This window comes from Papio anubis, chromosome 13 (assembly GCF_008728515.1).
Source record: "Papio anubis isolate 15944 chromosome 13, Panubis1.0, whole genome shotgun sequence".
Lineage (NCBI taxonomy): Eukaryota > Metazoa > Chordata > Mammalia > Primates > Cercopithecidae > Papio > Papio anubis.
This window is the reverse complement of record NC_044988.1, coordinates 74,677,388-74,692,022: the sequence shown is the minus strand read 5'-3', so window position 1 is coordinate 74,692,022 and position 14,635 is coordinate 74,677,388. Positions and strand designations below refer to the sequence as shown.

The 14,635-nt window shown below is 38.3% G+C and overlaps 1 protein-coding gene across 6 annotated transcripts in view; it reads right to left on the bottom strand.

Moving 5' to 3' along the window:
* The window catches only part of SLC44A1 (solute carrier family 44 member 1), a 198,414-nt gene that overhangs the window by 39,163 nt on the left and 144,616 nt on the right, over window positions 1-14,635 (bottom strand). The window contains exon 15 of one of the 6 annotated variants that reach the window (XM_009188372.4): window positions 4,114-12,405. The exons of 4 other annotated variants lie outside the window; for them this stretch is intronic. In XM_009188372.4, coding sequence (XP_009186636.2) covers window positions 12,382-12,405 — 24 coding nt within the window. In that variant the 3' untranslated portion in view covers window positions 4,114-12,381. Of the gene's footprint in view, window positions 1-4,113; window positions 12,406-14,635 lie in introns of those variants that run through there. One more of the 6 variants, XM_021927304.2, reaches the window with a different exon arrangement.

Here is a 14,635-nt window from a genome sequence, read left to right as displayed (position 1 = left end):
TATATTCTATTTTAGGTATAATCCCTTATAAATAATATGATTTGTTTTGGAAACTTTCTCTTCTATTCCACTGGCCTATTATCACACTGGTTTAGTTACTATCATTTTATTATCTTACCCAGCTATTTGTTTTTAATGTAATTTTTTCCTATTAAAAACTATAGAGGAATATTTTAAATATACAAATAAGCAAAGAAAAAAACTGAAATTACTCATAGTCCCACAAAACAGAGATAACCATAATTATCATTTAAAAAATGTAAATAGATGGCTTTCATAGCTGGCTTTCACTTAACCATTTTGCCAGATAAACTGATCTTTTCCAAGCTTCTGTAGAATGTACTGGCTGATGACTACTGTATGCGGAATGTTCCTGAGAGGGGCTTCCATTCAGAGGCCTGTGTTCTGTGTTCTCATTCTCAGCATCAGGAGGTTGTGCTAACAAGGGTCAGGTGTGTATATTTCAACATGTTATGCCAGGTGTGGTGGTTTCACTACTGCCAGGATTATTTAAATATTATGTATATTGATAAAAACAATGAATATGCAAGAGTAGTTTCTATAAAAACCCTTTGAAAGCTTGAATACCTTGCAAAGACATAATAAAGGTAAATGCAAAAACTACTAATCTCAAGTTATGTGTAGGTGCAAGGAAACATTGCAAGGAAATTATAAAAATTATTATAACCTGGGAACCTACACTCAGTGGGCTTCGTAAGCATCTCTAAATTTTTATCCATTTTAATAAATCAATATTTCATATTATTGCACTTTCGGGAGGTTACATTATTGGTGTTTTTAATGCCAAAGACAGTAGACAACTTCGGAAGAGTCAGGAGTCAGAAAGAATATACCTATGTCAACAATTGGCCAATAAACATTTACATGTTGTAGTTTAAAACAATTTTCTTTTTCTTCTTCTTGTTTTTTTGAGACGGTGTCTCCCTCTGTCGCCAGGCTGGAGTACAGTGGCGCAATCTCATCTGACTGCAACCTCCACCTCCTTGGTTCAAGCGATTCTCCTGCCTCAGCCTCCCGAGTAGCTGGGACTACAGGCGTGCGCCACCACACTCAGCTAATTTTTGTATTTTTAGTAGAGGCGGGTTTTCACCGTGTTGGCCAGGATGGTCTTGATCTCTTGACCTCGTGATCCACCCGCCTCAGCCTCCCAAAGTGCTGGGATTACAGGCGTGAGCCATGGTGCCTGGCAAACAATTTTCATTTTTAATGATTCTCCTTCTTAACCCAATTTTTCAATTAACCAGTTAACTACCAGTGCCTACAGGACTGAGAGAGCATCTACTATACCTTTAAGATGTGTAAGAATATTTATTTCATATAAATGAGATCATGCATTGCTTGAGCCCCTGCTTTCTTCGCTAACTATATTATAAACATTAATCCAACGTATTAAATATTATTTACATCATTGTGAATGCCTACCCAGTCCTTCCTGTTGAACTTCTATTTACGCTTTTTAAAACTTAACATTAAACATGTACCTTTCTTGATTTTCTCTTTCACAGGACTGACAGGAAGCTTGGAATTTAGTCATATGCCTAGCCTGGGATTCTTACATAGCTAATCTCCTTTTCTCAATTTTTTCAATTTGCTTATTACACAACTTGTGTGTGCGTGTGTGTTAAAATTGTTTTATTTTGTTGTAAGCTGTGAGAATCCCTTCTGGAAGATGGAGTGAGTAGACCAACCTTAAATACCTAATATCCTGTCTCCCAGTATGAGGTTACAAGATGTAACCCGAGACTGACTGAAGGCCACTTTGCTTTGCCTTGAAGGCAGTTCCTTACTGTTGCCTCTCTAGTCTGACAGTCCTGGCCAGGGAGCTTGTAAGTACCGAGAGGGCTTTAAGATTTCTATTGAAATTGTTGCCGGGCGCGGTGGCTCAAGCCTGTAATCCCAGCACTTTGGGAGGCCGAGGCGGGTGGATCACGAGGTCAGGAGATCGAGACCATCCTGGCTAACATGGTGAAACCCTGTCTCTACTAAAAATACAAAAAAAAACTAGCCGGGCGTGGTGGCGGGCGCCTGTAGTCCCAGCTACTCGGAGGCTGAGGCGGGAGAATGGCGTGAACCCGGGAGGTGGAGCTTGCAGTGAGCCGAGATCGCGCCACTGCACTCCAGCCTGGGCGACAGAGCGAGACTCCGTCTCAAAAAAAAAAAAAAAAAAAAAAAAAGAAATTGCTGATAAGACCATGAAATGGTCTAATAGCTTAGCTTTACTTTTTCTGGAATCCTAAATTTAACCTAGGTGAATCTGCTAAAATTATTTTTCTTGGAATTGGGACAGTAAATGACATGAGGCATATTATCAAATTAAAGGCATAAAGCATTTCTTATTTTCACGACTATTTGCCACAAGTGAAAAAAACAACGCGTAGAGCAAGCTTGTCCAGCCCACGGCCCGCGAGACGCATGCCGCCCAGGATGGCTTTGAATACAGCTTGACACAAATTCGTAAACTTTCTTAAAAGATTTTGTGTGTGTGTGATTTTTTTTTTCTTGGCTCATCAGCTATGGTTAGTGTTAGCGTATTTTATGTGTGGCCCAAGACAATTCTTCCTCTTCCAGTGTGGCCCAGGAAAGCCAAAAGATTGGACACCCCTAGTAGAGGCACAAACTCAGTAGGTTAGTTCCACAGCATCTGATCAAAGATATGAGGCCAAAGAGCCTCTGGAGGTACCAGCTTCTTTCTGAACCCTTCAACATCTGTAAGAGCTTTGAGCTGTACAGCTATTTAAAGCAGCTAAAATTTTAATCACTACTTACATATTAAGATAGGGTGCATAAGTTTTGTGCCTCCTGAAAGAATCCTCTAGATTTTTATTTCCTTCGATTTGAGGTTAAGTACAGAGTACACTTTCCATAGCCAAACAGAAAGAAAAGACTTTCAGGTTACCTTTCAGACGCGAGGCTTTTCACAGGCTCTTTAATCATTAGGTAGTCTATATAACAGAATTACGTCAATCTGCATCAGAACCACTCAAAAAAAGAAAGAACAGTCCAGATTGGTTAATATTCTTCAGAATCTCAAATCCCTCCAGTGTTTAAGCCTCCTCACAATTATCCTGTAACAACTCTTTTTGGCAGGATGGTATAAACAGCCAGGACTATCGTCAGCTCACATTTGTTAATAAAAGGCAGTTTACAGTGCAGCCTCTCACGAAAAATCCAAAATAACAAAACAAATTAGGAGAGGTGTATGGTATTGCAAAAGGTCTTCCACTTAAGAACATCCCTTCCTTAGTCCCTAATATTACCTAAAATTATTGGTTTTTAAAAAGATTGATTTTTCTAAACTTTCAATGGGGCACAGCTACTGCCTAAATGATGGCACCACACAGTTTCACAAATGCACTAAACTCAGTACAGATCCAGGCTTCAATTCACGTGCAGACAGACCACTGTACCAGGCACAGTGAATGCTTTCCACGATGGACGCTGTCCAGTGGAGGCTTTTCTTCTTCTTTTTTTTTTTTTTTCTTTTCTTTTTTTGAGAGTGAGTCTCGCTCTGTCGCCCAGGCTGGAGTGCAGTGAGGCGATCTTGGCTCACTGCAAGCTCCGCCTCCTGGGTTCAGGCCATTCTCCTGCCTCAGCCTCCCGAGTAGCTGGGACTACAAGCGCCGCCACCTCGCCCGGCTAATTTTTTGGTATTTTTTTTAGTAGAGACGGCGTTTCACTGTGTTAGCCAGGATGGTCTCCATCTCCTGATCTCGTGATCCACCCGCCTCGGCCTCCCAAAGTGCTGGGATGACAGGCATGAGCCACTGTGCCCAGGCCAGTGGAGGCTTTTCTACTCTGCCTGATGATTGAGTTCAGTTGCAATCTTAGCATTCACATGGCAACTCAGACTCCAGCTATGAAGCCTGGCCGGGCAGTGGATGAACTTTGTACTTCAGAAATTGGTTTTAGTACATTTATATTTGTTATTCCGAAGCCCCCAGCACATGCTGTGAGAGACAGAAAGGAATAGATGGGAAATTCTGGGGCACCCTTGCGGCATACTGACCTAATTTGAAATGAAGATGTTGCCCATGATTTTATCAGTCACCACGCTGGGCATGGGGAAGTGTTACAACACAGTAGACAATAACATTCTTTCCTATAAAATTTTATTTATTACATAAAAAATTCTATACATTTGTTAGACTAAAATACAGTTTTCATTATAATTCTGGCAACTGAGTCAGTACACAGAGAAAACTTAGCATTAGATCAGCACTTTTCTTTCTAGTTTATATTTCTGCACAAGAAAAACATTTCAAAGCTCCATTTCATATAGGCTCATTGTTCTCTGAAGCCAGATGGAATTCCATCCAATTCAGAGCTCTTGGAAGTTAATTTCCCAGCAAGATTTGATAACTCCAACTCCAGAAAGTTAATTGCTTAATATACATATTTTTAAAGTCCTCTGAGAGCATAATGCTCCATCTGTAAAGTCTGCACTGTGTCAATAACGACAGTCACAAATACTGGGGCTACAACTGTGTCTGTGGGGCATGTTCAAGCACCTACATGTTTGTTCCCCCACATGAATACAGTGTAGTGACACTGTAACAAGAAAAAAATCCAAAATAATGGTAAGGTAAATGATCCCAAACTATGGAAGGCTTACCTGTGATCCTCCAGTTTATAATGGACAAAGACAAGACAAGATACGAAAATTCATTCTGGCACTATGAAATAGAATGCAAATGACAAAAAAAAAAAAAAAAAAAAAGACAAAAAGGCATCAGATTGAGAAATATGTGGCACCACAATATACTTCTCATGCCACATTACACAGCCACAAGAAATCAAAACACACTGATACGTGTTTTCTGCTCATATCACCCCATATGCTGGGCTGGGCTTGACACTGGATGTGAAGACTCAGTGCCTAAGAGATCAATAACAGGTCCCTACTGTATTGACTGATCTTTAAATTTGGCTGCCTTATTATTCTAGGAGCTCCATTCTAAACTCGAGGAGTTCAGAAAGGCTGTGCCAGCCAGTAAGTAAAGTTGGACCTTTGGTCTTCAGAAGATAGGGTTTTGTCTTTGGTTGTTTTTTGAAGCCCCTGTCATTTTGCTTGATGCCCTTCACACTTTTCTCCCCGCCTTTTGTTAGTTATAAAGTTTTTTTTTCCTCCTGCAATCAAATCAGTTAACAACCACTGAACTAACTTCTTTAGGTGTAAGATCTATTAGAAGTGCATTCAGTGGTCCAGAATATTTTGAGAAAGTATAAAAACTTCTTTTCATTATGGAGCTCTTAGTACCCTCATATAGGGAAGAAATCAGAAAACTCCAACAACGCAACACAATCTACTAGCATTAGGGCAACACAGCAGAAGAAAAGTTAACTGTCCCCATGTGATCATTTCAGAAAATCAAAATAGGCAAAAACAATAGGGGCCAAAAACCAAGTTCTGAGCACAGACTACTGGAACCTAGAGAATGGGGAAAATCGACTTAATAGTCCCTGTTTCAAATCACCAGCCCCCAAAGCCATCCTATTATTGTCACATTCCTGTGTGGTATCTAATACAATTTACGGAAAAAACAAAAAACAAAAAAAAGTCACGACCTGATTATCAACATGGTAAATGAAGAAGGAGCTCACATTTTCTAGTGGCAACTAGGATGATCCATGGAACCCATTCTATCTGCCCAATTATTCCCAAGTCTTTTTTTCAATGCCCACTTTTTTTTTTACTCACATGATTTAACACATGCTCCCGAAACAGCTCAAATTATAATCCTAGCTGACAGGATGGGTGGATCAGATTCATACACGAAGGTCAGAATATTCCCTTTAAGTCCTACACTTCTGTGACAAAAAGACGTATCAAATTTAGATACTTACACTGGACTTAGGCCCGTTTCTATCCAATATGGGAATTTCCTCCAGTGGTCTCTGCATTTACTACTGTGGAAGGTTCATTAAAGCTCTTCTAGGCCGGGCACGGTGGCTCACGCCTGTAAGCCCAGCACTTGGGGAGGCTGAGGCGGGTGGATCACCAGAGGTCAGGAGTTTGAGATCAGCCTGGCCAACATGGTGAAACCCAGTCTCTACTAAAAATACTATAATTAGCTGGGCATGGTGGCACATGCCTGTGGTCCCAGCTACTCAGGAGGTTGATGCAGGAGAATCGCTTGAACCTGGGAGGTGGACGTTGCAATGAGCCAAGATCGCGCCAGTGCACTGTAGCCTGGCGATAGAGCGAGACTTGGTCTCAAGAAAAAGCAAAAACAAACAAAAAACCCCCAAACTTTTATAGGAGTGTGGGGCGGAGTAGGAAGCTGACTTTTCTCCTTTCTTCACCAGTCAGTTATGACATTTCCACTTTCTTCAGCCTGAAAAGATAGGCAACGGTTTGATGTCTGACTATAAATCATGAGCCACTGGGATCAAATTTCACAAGAACTTCAAACCCCTTGATGAGTGTCTGCCTGCTTTTTCAAGGGCCCAGGGAGCCTTCCATGTAGATGCAGCACCCTTACCTAATAGTACTAGGTGCAGATGTGAAGAAATTCACATATTCCTGAAGAAGATGGAGTAGGGAAGGGACTGGGGGCGGAGTTCTATTGGCAGAGCAGTCCGAAGCTGTTCTAGTGGGTGACTGGAAAACACTAAAACAGAAAACACCTCCCTGATTTATGCAGGGAGAAAAAACACCTTTTGCATTTCTACCTTTAGCATCTGCTCCTCCAACTTTCTACCAAATTTATTTTTTGCCAACTATGGACTACACGTGAGTTTGCTAATTTATCATCATCTTCATCTTCCTGGACATGTTGACAAATACATTTTAAGACAGTAGTATACTGATAACACTAAGCCACATAACGCCATAGCTGAGTTACAATAAAAAGAATCAAGTGTTTTCGTAGATGGATTAGTTACAAAGATTCCCTATTTATTTCTTCTTGGATTTTTTTTTTTTTTGGCTCATTGCAAATAATCTGCTACCTTGCCCCAAATAACCCCCAAGGACACACACACACACACACACACACACACACACACACCCCCTCACACCTCCAAAGAAAGAAAATCTTACTGTTACGAAGATTCAGTGTTGATCATCTTGTTATTCCTTCAGATTAGTGTGGTTTCTATTCCCTAACCTGCTACTAAATTACATAAAGTCTTTAAGTTATAAAAATGATTCCAGGTCAGAAGGTGGTAAGCATCATCTCAAAAGTATCTCTAGTGGAGGCCTAATCACTTCCTCATTTCAAAACACATTATCAGAACAACTTGAGAGCAGGCTTTTGACTTGGGTTCATTAAGACTCTGAGGGGGTGGAGGGGTGGCAGCTGGCAGCCTGAGGGCCCTGAGATTGTATGAGCATTTTGAGTGTTCACAGACATGCGATGTGCATTTGAGAGAAAGATAGTCCATAACTTTCTTAAGCTCAAAGAGACCCACTGCCCCTTCAAAATAACTTGTTTTTGAATATCAAATATTAAATTCAGGTCTTAGCAAATAAAAGTGAAACATTTCTGAGACATCTGTAAATTACAATGTTTCCATGTTCAACTAGATCTTCACTAGACCATCAATAAAAGCTTTATTATTCTGAGCTCCGTGTCCTGGAGAAAATCATTTAAGTTGTAAAACTGAGCATCAAAACTGAATAACCTAATAGATCTCTAACAATTTCACATATTTTCCACAAATTGACTAATGAATTTCCTTAGAACACATTCTGTCCATATAATTTACAAAAGTGGCAATTGTTCATGCAATATTGAGAAACTGAATCATCATTTGTCTTTACACATACAAAATCAAGACGGGGAGGAAGAAAGGGCACTATAGTGTTTCTATAGAAAAGAAAGGTTTTCCACAGAAATCAGTAACTTTAAAAACTGCATTGAAGTTTTCTATAAGAAAGATTTTTCAAAGATTTAAATCTTGGATTAAAATTACCCTCTTAAAATTAAAACATGGAGTATAAGAATTTGGCTCAAATGTATGAAATCTGAATGGGAAATGTGGTATTCTAAATTCATAAGTGTACACAACATGTATAATTTTTGTTTTGTTTTTTAAGTTTGCTAGCTTTAGATTTTCTTTCGGCATACTCGAGGGTCTTGCTTTTTTAAAATTTGGACTATGTGCCACTAAGTTAACAAAGGTGAGTTAATTCCAAGAAGCTACTGTGTATGAACAGTGCCTACTTTTCAAAAAGGCTAACACGCATTCTTAGTACACAAAGATACATGAATATCCATTTAAAGCAAAAGGCAGCCTATGCTGTGAATACAGAATACACAAATCTCTGCGTTACGCTTTTACTTATGAACCCACATTTTTTCGATATGTATTCACAGACCACTTCTTAACAACTCTAGGCAAGCCATGATAGTGCACTCTTATTTGTCAGATGGAATGTATGAAAAGAATACAGAAATCAACTGTGGCAGGTACACTGATAAGCCTCCAGACTCTGAGAGTTTTGTTGTTGTTGTTGTTTTTAAGTAGCAGTAGAAAAGCAGTAAAGAATTTACTTATTGAAAAGCGAAAGCTTAAAGACCTTTCTGGAGGAAACTTCTCAGAGGCCATGTTAAGGCTATTGGAAAGTCCAGTTTAAATGAAAAGGTTACTGACCAAAAATCAAATAAAATATTCAAGTCAACATTACTGGCAGTTCTGGTTTTGGAACTGATCCCAGAATTCTAGCTTGCAGGCTACAAGATCTCTTGAAATGGCTGTTAGTAGCCAGTGATAGTGCATGGTGGAAATGGTTGAAGCCTCAGGGGCAGTGATGTGGCCTCACACATATGTGGTGCCTGCAGTTCCTGTAGCTGTTCTGAAGAGGGAGGGAGAGGTATTAACTCTGCTCTAAAGCAGTTTGGGTCCAGAATAAAGGGGTCAGTGCCTCATACCCCCTACTGGGGTGAAATCCTAAAACTGCCCAGGGAAGGCAAGGAAGCCCTTGGCAGATACCAAGATCAGTGGTATTGGAAATCACTTACAATCAGCAGCTTAATGCCCTTCGTGGGGGAAAAAAAAGAGAGAGAGAGAGAGAGCATCTCTACAAAAGAAGAACATTTCTAGCATAACTTTAAAATAAACTCAGTAAGTGCCTCCTCCTTAACCATTATGGAAAAAGTTTGGGGACCGACATACACTTAAGCTACTTAAGTTGTAGTGACTTAGGACTTAATTATCTTATAGGATAAAATAAAAACTTTAATCCTAAACATTAGCCATTGCATTAAATGGTTTAAGGGAACAACTGGCTTTGAGCTCTGCTCATCCACGCAAGGATTATACAATCTCAGTGCTCTAGCTAAATTGCTAATGTTTTATTACTATTGCACCGGTAAGCCTCTCATAGAAGATGGGTCTCTTGGATTTACAATAAAATATAACTTTTCTCTTCCGTATTATGGAAGACCTTATTCTTGAGGCAGGAGCTTAGAAAGTCTAAATTATGCACCAGAGCTTTAATTATCTGATGGCAGAAACCATGATACTCTGGTCACTACTACAATTGACAATAGAGGACCCCAACTAAAACTCTAGAAATATGAGTCCTGAATGCAGTTTTGAAGATTCACCACAGAAGAAGACAAAAACCACAACACAGAATCAATGATTTATAAAATTATTTGGGTATCCACATTTCACAGATAAATTTCTGTTCTTCATCTATTCTTCTCACTTGGGCAGAAGATGGAAGCAGTGAGCGAATAGCAATAAGGCAGCCCATAGCTAGCTGAAGAATGACTTGAAATGAATGAAAAGAGGCAGCAGGAATATCCAAACATAACCTCAACATATTTAAATATTGCTTAAAATCTTCTGTGAGGCTTTATCAAATTAATCAAGGAATAAAGCTCATGAGAGAGTGATATTCCACATATTAAATATCTCTCTGTGTGTGCCTGTGTAATGTATATGCATATCTGCATATTTCTATATGGCACATGAATTTACTTAAGGAAAACAGCCTGGCAATTAATTTGCAACACAAATGACATGGTTACACATAGATTATAATTTCTAAACACAATGTTAGTAAAACAAAATTTATTTGTAAAACAGGACCTGTTATATAAAATGGCACACAATCAAGTTATACAAAAATACAAAATTTCTTTCTGATTACAGTTCTAGTTGCAAATGATAATTAGAAAGCATTCCTGGTGGCTTCCAAATAGCTGAGATTGCGAGCATATGGAACAGGGAGCAGCAACAGTCCATGATGCAGGGATGTCCAAGTGAGTAGAACCTAATTTCCAAGTTCAGGACTTCCATCAGGTCACTTTGGAGGGACACCTCTTTAAATTGCTAGCTCCTGGAATGTCTTCTGTTTGGATACCCATCTTCTAGACTTTTGCCAATTCTAAATTTAGTTCCCAATGTTTGTGAAAGTCCAAAATCTGTGTGGCTCTGAAACAGATGGTATTCTGAATTTTCTCACATGATTTGCTCTCTCATCTATTTGGACAATTGTCAGTTACATAATTATATTTATTCCATATCAGATGAATAAAAGAGAACAGTGATACTGTTTGGTGATACTAGATGTTAGATGTTAACTTCTGGAGAATTATTCTTTCCAAATAGCTACTCTTGCAATGTTGGTTTCCCAGATCTTGCTAAGACATGAGCTCTTAATTGTGTGTATGTGTGTGTTTTTTAAAATCCAGACTCTTATTGCAAATATTCTGAAAAATCAGAAATATTACATGAACTTTGAAAAGAAACCAAGGCATTTAGCAAATTTTAGCCTACCTAGAGTAAAGAACGCCAATACTTAAAAAAAAATACCATTTACCTTTTGCAGCAATTTAGAGGTCCAACCCTTTGAAAGGAAGCACATTAGCAAACAGCTGCTTATGAAGCCCTAGTGACATTACTTGTATGCATTTCCATAATACCGGTCTCATTCACTGTCTAGTTCTGGTAGGAGGCAATGCTTTCTTTCAAAAGATTCTCCTTCCACGGAATGATAAAATGCTGAGGCTTTTTTTGTTTTTTGTACAGAGCCTGTATTTAGTGCAATAAGTTTAAAAAATTTGCTCTGAAATATTTACTTTACATTAACAAAAATAGCTTTTTTTAAAAAAATTGTAACAAAAAGGAGTTATCGCATAAACAGATCATGAATTATTCTTAGCAAATTACACTTTTTTTTTTCTTAAAGCATTCACCATTACAATAAGCAGAACAATGGAATATTAGCCATTCATATCTGGTAAGCTTCAGGAATAAAAAAGCAAAAAACCCCAGACCCACCCCCAAACAAAAAGAACAGTCACACTGGAGGATCAACACATTAGCCAATTCTTCAGTTAAACATCGTAGAACTCTGGATACTCAATGAATTGCCAAGGAGAGGAGCACCTGCCAGTGTGTTTTCAGATTGTATAGCAAGCATTTGAATAAAATGGCCATTTAACCCTAAGCCACTGACGTTACTCTGAAGCAGAAGCCCAAGCACCGCAATTTTCAATGCTTTATGTTCCATGTTTCTGTCCCTTCTTTATTCCTCCCAGCATTACTTAATCTGCAAATCAATACACAGAAACTTAAAGGCTAAACTCGCTGGGTGCCCCAGCTTCCTTTCAAATCAGGCACACAAATGTGTGGAGGATGCTACTAAAGTCAAAAAGGAAAGAAAGACAAAACATAAGGAAAAAGTTTGCATACGGAAGATTATCTACCCTTTTCTTTTTTTACCTACTTTCTTTTAAAGAAGCGTTAGGGTAAACTACAAATACCTGAGGAGTTGGTTACCTTTTAATGTTAGCTGACAAATGTATGAACTATTATGAAAATTCCCATATTGGGCCCACTTGTATGTTTCTAAAAGTAAAATGACATGGCTTCTTTGATTGGGGAAAACTGATTGGAGTAATTCCTTATTTATCTGAAAGCATATGCCTAGTCTTGACTCACTAGGACTTATGCATCAGTAAAATAAGATCTTGATTTTATACACACATCAGGGAAATCACCCCTGAATAAACTTTAGACATAATTTGGTACAATAATTTTACCTATTTTTAAATAACTAAAGTTAAAATCTCCTCTAAGTTATTAAAAATGTTAATCAGATATGAATTTTAACATTTCCATTAAGACAATTACAGTTGAAAACATTAAATGACGGAAGTTGCCTTGTAAAAGCCACCCGTATGAAAGGAGTACATGTTTGACAAAAATAAGCATAAAAAAGGTATTAAATCCCTGTTCCTTTTCTCTGATTTTGGCTGATTTATGTGTGTGTGTGTATATACATATACATATATACACACATACATATACATATATACACACACCCACACACACAAATACATAGTTATGTGTATATATTGTTTTGGAATGTCAATGGGTTTCCATAACCGTCGGCTAGGTTCAAGCAGAACTTGCTCCCGAAGCCTAGAAAACAAAGTCATACAGAGTATAATCTTAGACAATTACCATTAAAAGGAGATCATGAATGATGTTACAAATATACGCATGGTCACAAACAACAAGATGGCAAAATGGACTGAGAATCCTTCTCCCCTGAATTCCTGGAGCTGAAATTCTTACGAATGTTGAAAGTCACACTTTCTCCAGGATCATCTCTGAGATACACAGAGCATACTTCTCTAGCCCATGTTGCTACAGTGTCTAGGATTTTTCCTCCCTTTTCTCTTTAAGTTCTTTGCTATATGATAGCAAGCAGTCAGTCAGAAAATCTCTTTCCTAAACCTTTTTATCACTTTTGGTACATTTATCCAAAATCACTTTCAAAGAATCATAAAAAAAATCCATAAATCTTTAAAGTTTCCTTAACTAGTGAGCCTCTCTCAGGGAAAAGTTCGAGAACAAAACTGGAAGTTCTCATGTTTAGTTCAATGATCCCCTGTCAAAAGGAAAATATAAAACCTCATTTTACTGAACATTATTGTATAGGCTAAAAATGAAGCGTAAATTAAAAGATCCCATTGAGGAGGGAGGAAGATAGTGAATTCAAACAGCAGCAATGTTTCTAGAGCTACTGCAAATTAGGCGTGATGCTCTTTTATAGAACTTTCGTCTACAGCAACAATATGTAAATTATATCAAGCAAATACAAATAAGCAATCCTAAATTCTATCAATCCCCAAACTTAAGGTAGAAATTTCTCAAACAGATTTTTAGAAACACATGCAAGGGAATGGTGTTAGTAGAGGCCAACTCTAACCATGCATACTGTGGAAGAGAAATAAAGAAGGTACTGAGGTGCTGAGAAAATAAAACTACTCTGTGAGCAATATTTCACACTTGTCTTCTGGGAGCTTTTTAACCATTGAAAACATTATTCTTAGGGACCCAATGCTACAATGTCCAAAGCACCAGAACGATGCCCATAGAAGATGTATTTTGGGATGCAGAAGAGGGTTTTTGCCATTAATCTGCAAGCAATGAACTGAACAACAGAAAATGAAAGCAAAAATTAAATGAAGATTTTAATGCATTGTTTGAAGTAAGGGACACTATTTCAAAACTAAAAATACTAATAGGAAAGAACTCCTTCTAAAATATTTGGCATCTGGTAGAATGCCACATAACCCGGGCAGTTCTCCCAGGATTATTGCCTATAAATTAGGAGTTTAGGTAAGGAAAGTATACTTGCATTCTGATCTACTACAATTCATCTACCATTCATTAAATAATACTATAGAAATCTGTGCCAACTCATGGCAAGATTACCTAGTCTTCAACCTCGAAATAGTTCTCCCTTTCTTTAAACGCTTATTACTGAATGATATAATGAAAGCTTCAATCACTGGAGAGACAGAAAAGGGGGGAAAGCTTGGTTTTTATTTAAAGATTTCTTGTATCTTTTTAAGTTTTGGGCTTAGAATCGATTTGCTGAACAATTAGGACTACCAAGCAGAAGAAGAAAGGAAGCCTCCCTCCTTTCTCCATGTTGCCATAGGGTTGGCAGAATCTCCACTGCTGCCCTCCTCAGCCTTTGTGAAGTAAGAGGGATACAGAAAGGTGTGGAGGGCGGGCATGGAACCTGACTGGGAAGATTGCTGGTGAGCTGCCATCTGCCCAAGCAATCCATGTCTAGGTGATACAAACTTAAAATTCAGAGCTATGTGGGTACTAGAGTGATCTGTGCTCTGGGATCTAAACATTTAAATTTGATTTTATAATTATTCATGCTATTAAGTAAGAGTAACACCAAAATAGGCACTGGAAAGGGTTATAGAAAAAAGGGTTTATATCTAAATATTTTATTGAGGCTTTAACTTAGGTTGAATATGCAATTAGTTTGCATATACATATAGCCTCCCTGCCTCCCCCCATAAATAAGCCTATTTCCTTTACTCTTAAATGAGCTTATTTTATACCATATATACACTTTTTTTTTTTTTTTTTTTTAAGATGGAGTCTTGCTCTGTCGCCTAGGCTGGAATGCAATGGTGCAATATTGGCTCACTGCAACCTCCGCCTCTCAGGTTCAAGCAATTCTCCTGCCTCAGCCTACCAAGTAACTGGGATTACAGGCACTCACTGCCATGCCCAGCTAATTTTTTTTTTTTTTTTTTTGTATTTTAGTATAGATGGGATTTCTTTTTGTTTTTTGTTTTTTGTATTTTAGTAGAGACGGGGATTCACCATTTTGCCC